Source organism: Mandrillus leucophaeus, unplaced genomic scaffold, assembly GCF_000951045.1.
Source record: "Mandrillus leucophaeus isolate KB7577 unplaced genomic scaffold, Mleu.le_1.0 Scaffold410, whole genome shotgun sequence".
Lineage (NCBI taxonomy): Eukaryota > Metazoa > Chordata > Mammalia > Primates > Cercopithecidae > Mandrillus > Mandrillus leucophaeus.
In genome coordinates, this window is record NW_012104366.1 from 444,763 (window position 1) to 450,208 (window position 5,446).

At 43.3% G+C, this 5,446-nt stretch overlaps 1 protein-coding gene across 1 annotated transcript in view; it reads left to right on the forward strand.

Moving 5' to 3' along the window:
• Positions 1-3,405: 3,405 nt before the first annotated feature.
• Positions 3,406-5,446, forward strand: part of INIP (INTS3 and NABP interacting protein) — a 41,740-nt gene continuing 39,699 nt past the window's right edge. The window contains exons 1-2 of the mRNA XM_011992446.1: positions 3,406-3,653; positions 4,775-4,855. Coding sequence (XP_011847836.1) covers positions 4,831-4,855 — 25 coding nt within the window. The 5' untranslated portion in view covers positions 3,406-3,653; positions 4,775-4,830. The remainder of the gene's footprint in view (positions 3,654-4,774; positions 4,856-5,446) is intronic.

Below are 5,446 nucleotides of genomic sequence, written 5' to 3' on the forward strand. Positions count from 1 at the left end.
CTAAAAATACAAAGTTAGCTGGGTATGGTGGCAGGCGCCTATAGTTCCAGCTACTCAGGAGGCTGAGACAGGAGAATGGTTTGAACCTGGGAGGCAGAGGTTGCCGTGAGCCGAGATTGCGCCAATGCACTCCAGCCTGGGTGACAGAGTGAGACTCCATCTCAGAAACCAACAAAAACAACTACAAACAAGCCATATTTACTATCCTACATAGTTTCTGTGGATTAGAAATTTGTGAACAGCTTAGCTCGGTGGTTCTAGCTCAGGATTGGTTTCAAAGCTGCAATCAAGATGTCAGCCAGAGCTGCAGTCATCTGAAGGCCTGCCTAGGGCTAGAGGATCCACTTCCAAGGTGGATCATTACTTGACTGGCAACTTGGTGTTGGTTTGTTGGTGGAACGCTTGCCTCAGTTCTTCTTTATGTGGGCTCTCCACATGGACTGCTTTAGTGACCCCGTGACATATACATGGCTTTCCTTAGAGCAAGTGACCCAAAAGAGGCCAAGGTAGACACTGCAATCAGTGTCACACACTGACACTTCCACAATATCCCATTGGTTACTTGGGTCAAGTTTATTCAACGTGGGAAGGGATGACAATAGGAGGGCTGTCTTGGAGGCCACCACATTTTGTTGTATACAATCTTCATGATATTTCATATTAATACTCTAATGAGTTAGAATTTATGTTTAATAGAAAATAATAGCTTATAGATATGAGGCATCTGGTTTGATTTTATTTAATCTTTAAAACAATGGTGTAAGGTAGGTGCTTTTAATACCCCTTTCCACAGATAAGGATGTTGAGGAACAGATAAATAACTTGTCCAAATGTTCACCCAGTAAGTGCAGGGCCAGGTTCTAAATCCAAGTTCTAAACTGCTAAGATTCAGGGTAATTTGTTACATAGCAATGGATGACTAATACCGTAATTGTCTCAAAGTGCTACACATGATTTTAAAGGTTGTCTAGCCTCATGCAGATCCCCAAATACTTTATCACAAAATACCAGAAAAGGAGGTTAGGGTGGTTTCAGTTGGAAATTAGGGACTATTGTCAACTCTACTTTGATATTGAAGGTCTGTAACCACAGTGGTTTCAGGATAAAGTAATTCACAGACTGCTATTAGTTAATAGAGCCAAGGGGCTATAACATGCACTCCTGTCTTGGATTTTCTCCTAATATATTTCTCAGCTGACCTTTTTTTTTTTTTTTTTGAGACAGGGTCTATTGCTTTGTTGCCCTGGCTGGAGTGCAGGAGTGGGGTGCAGTGGTGTGATCATAGCTCACTGTAGCCTTGACCTCCCAGGCTCAAGCAATCCTCCTACCTCAGCCTCCCAAATAGCTGGGACCACAGGTACACACCACCATACCTGGCAAATTTTTTAGATTTTTTCTAGAGATGAGGTCTTACTATATTGCCCAGGCTGGTTTCAAGCAATCCTCCTGCCTTGGCCTCCCAAAGTGCTGTGATTATAGGCATGAGCCACCACACCCAGGCTCAGTTGACCTACTGACCACTTGCCAAGATACCCAGTACAACAGATTGTTCATTGTTTATATTCTAATAGTAAACATTTATTGAGTACTTATTATGTGCCAGGTGCTATTCTAAGTGATTTACGTATACCCAATCATTTATTTTTATTCCCATCTTATAGATGATAGAACAGAGGCACCAAAAGGTTAAACCAGGGCTCACAATCATTAAGTGTTAAAGCTCGAATTTGCATTCAAGTAGACTGACTCACTATTAACCATTGCGTTAGAGGTTAACACAGAGAGGCAAAAGTTCCAAAAACTCTAGGAGAAGACAGAAGGGTTTCAAGGGCTATGACCTACCAAGTAAAAGGCAAAATAATCGGAAGCAAGTTAAATTTATCTTTCTCCTGATAATGTTCTTTCAATTCTCAGAGGCTGAATTTGCTAGGAAATTATAAAATGTTGTTTAGGGTTAGATCTCTTTTTTCTCTCACCTCCTTAAATAAGCTTTGTTCAGAATGTCCATTTGAAACTTAGACTGGAACTTTCTGTACCCTAGTTTCTATATTGCCTAGCTAGGCCACAAAACAAAAAAAATTCTAAGGTTCTATCAGCCATTTAGATCTCAGTCATCTTTTTAGTCATACTAGAACTCACAAAGTCCTCTTAACTGAAAGGGCTCCTGGCCTACCATCAAAATGCTCATGTGTTAGGCTTTATATCTGGATTAAAGTAAAGTCAGCAAGAACTGGTCTCAGAGGAATTCTTTCCTCCAGAACAGAGGCAATGTGTGAGATTTAAGAACTCAAGCCTTAGCATCTGGGAGACCTTTCAATTTGAATCTTAGCTCACTATTTGACATAGAGCAAGAAACACGAGTCTCAAATGTAAATCAGGAAACAACAGGACCAGAGCTGATGCACAGGAAGCACTTCGCATTGTAGAAGGCACTCAATAGCTGCTTGGTATAGAGTAAATACATGCTTGGTTTTGAGTAAATAAATACTTGGTATTGAAACGATTATTTCAATCATTGATCTGTGCACAAGAAAATTGTGTATCATAAACATTTTACTCTTGAGCAAACATCGATTATTAAAAACATATGTTCAAATTCATTATCCATTCTATTTAATTAAATGCTTGAGGCGCTTGGGGAGCTTACATTTGTGATTTAAGTCTGTGTGTTTTTCAAATGTATCTTTCAGAAGAGATTAAGACACTGCAATTTTAAGCAGGGCAGTGTGGCTCACGCCTGTAATCCCAGCACTTTGGGAAGCTGAGGTGGGCAGATCCCTTGATGCCAGGAGTTCAAGACCAGCCTGGGCAACAAAGCGAGACACTGCCTCTATAAAAAACATTTTTTTAAATTAAAAAAAGTGCAATTTGAACACGTCAATATAAGATTACCTTTTAATTCAAATGTGTAGATATCTATTGTGCTGGAATCAGATGGGCAGCAGGTGATCTCACTCGTGGCATCTTGGTGTTCTGCGATGTGGCACATCCACTTCTTAAATGCAGATTATTGCACTGTAATAAAAATCCTCCATGTTCAGTGCTTTCATTGTGTATAACTGTGTAAACTGTAGACAAAAAATATTCCTGAATTTGTGTGTGTGTGTGTGTATGTGTGTGCGCGGATGTGCAATCCGAGATGGTTGTTAAAGCTCGAAAGCGAGCTTAGCCTCTAGACTCGCCTCTCCTCCGAGGCCCAGCCAAGGTGGACTCGCACCGTCACAAGACCGGCCAGGCCGTGGCAATGAAGCAGCAGCCAGTCTTGGTGCTAGGGACCCAGTTGTTCTCCGTCCCGCCCCTGCCTGACAGCCCCGCCTTGCCCCGCCCCGGGCCACGCCCCACCCTGGCCCCCCACCCCCAACAGTACTGCTTGCATCTCCCGTGAGCCTCTTCGACTGTCACTCTTTGGAGAAAAAGTGACGTCTGCACTGAGGTGGCCGCTAAAGTGCGAATCGCGACGGGTGGTGGCCGTTGGGTCCCGGCGGGAGGCGGGGTTTCCGCTCCCTGGGGCGCACGTCAGTCAGGAGGCGGAAGCTCAGCGGGGGCGGGAAGGTTGTAGTGCGGTGAGTTGAGCTCCTTTTGCCTAAGTGGTCGCGCCCCCTTTAAGAGCCGCGATTGGAAAGCGAGGCGGTCCCGGTGTCCTCGGGTCCCAGGTAAGTACCACAGTCTGGCGGCACCGGGGAATGGAAAAGTGTGGCCCTGGTCCTAACCTGCCGCCGCTGTCTTTGTTGCTACAGGCAGCGACCTCCCCTCCGACCTTGCCACCCAACATTTCTCGCTCCTACTTGCTTCCTTCGTCTCGTTCACAGCCCTGGCCCTGTCGGCTCTGCACGCCCGCAGGCAGGGACCTTTCTGGCACGCCAGTCTAGCCCTGTCACAAGATGGCCCTGTTGTCCTCCAGTCCTAACCCGGCATTGTCAGCCGCTGGAGACACCTAACGATTCGTTTATTAAAAACTGGTGCCTGTTTTCCATTTCTTATGTCTTTCCCGGCTCCCTAGACTAAGGCGTCACTCTTTGCTCCCAATGAAATCAATTATGTGCCTCCGGCACTGTGCCCACCTTTTAAAGAGCGCGTTTGTTAAGCTTTTTTTTTTAAAAAAATTAATAGTATATGGTTGCTTGAATAAGACTTTATTTTCCCATCGGATTATATGTTCCTTGAGAGTAGGAGTAGGATCTTGCTCATCTTGGATCTCCCCAGGATTTAGTATGAAAGCACGAAGTTTGGAAACCAGCAGCCCAAATAATTCTTACTAGCTTTATGACCCTGGGTACGGTCTCCTCATCTATAAAATGTTGATAAATAAATAAAGGAACTAATTTCGAGCATCTTACACAGTGTATGGTGTAGAGCAGGTACACTACTCCTTTTCTTTTTTTTAGCTTTCAGCGTACACAGTAGTTGCTGGGTATGTGTTTTAGACGAATGCAGAGACACCATAGGTGAATGATTTTTTTTCCTAACAGCATGATTGTATTGACTCTTATCAATTGGTTGATATATTTGGTAAATACAACCTAATGTTTATTAAAGACAGTAATGCTAAATGGTGTGAACATCTGCAAGAATAAACAATGCCGTATTTAATTAAATGCTTGAGACAGTAGCAGAGTTTACATGTGGGATTTCAGTCCGTGTACATTTCAAATGTATCTTTGTGAAGAGGTTAAGAAACAGCAAACATTTCATTGTAAGGAGGGAGGCTAACTGTTCCTTTTAGTTTGTGATTAAAATATGGTGCATTGTATATGTGTGTACACATATTTTACAGGTGATTGTGAAGTGCTGACCAATTGCCACTGGACATAATTGAAACAAAATAGGAAAATGGCAGCAAACTCTTCAGGACAAGGTAATGACAGCGGGAATTTGTTTACTAGGAACATTTTCCCTGTATAGTAAATGTATTGGAATAAGAGAAAATTTAGCATAGGGCAGTTACTGTAGCCAGAATTTAAAAAATGAATAGCAGGACAGGAGCGGTGGCTCACTCCTGTAAGCCCAGTACTTTGGGAGGCTGAGGCAGGTGGACTGCTTGAGGTCAGGAGTTCGAGATGAGCCTGGCCAACATGGTGAAACCCTGTCTCGACTCAAATACAAAAATTAGTTGGGTGTGGTGGCAGGCACCTGTAATCCCAGCTACTAGGGAGGAGAATTTCTTGAACCCAGGAGGTGGAGCTTGCAGTGAACCGAGATCGCGCCACTGCATTCCAGACTGGGCGACAGAGTGAGACTCCATCTCAAAAAAAAAAAAAAAGAAAAAAGGCAAAGAAAAAAACTACATTTGAAATACACTCATGTGCTGAATAATGACATACTGCTTATAGGATGGTGGTCCCATAAGATTATAACGGAGCTGAAAAATTTCGATCGCCTAGTGATATCTTGATAATCCTGACCGTGTGTAGGCCTAGGCCAATGTATGTGTTTGTGTCATTTTTAA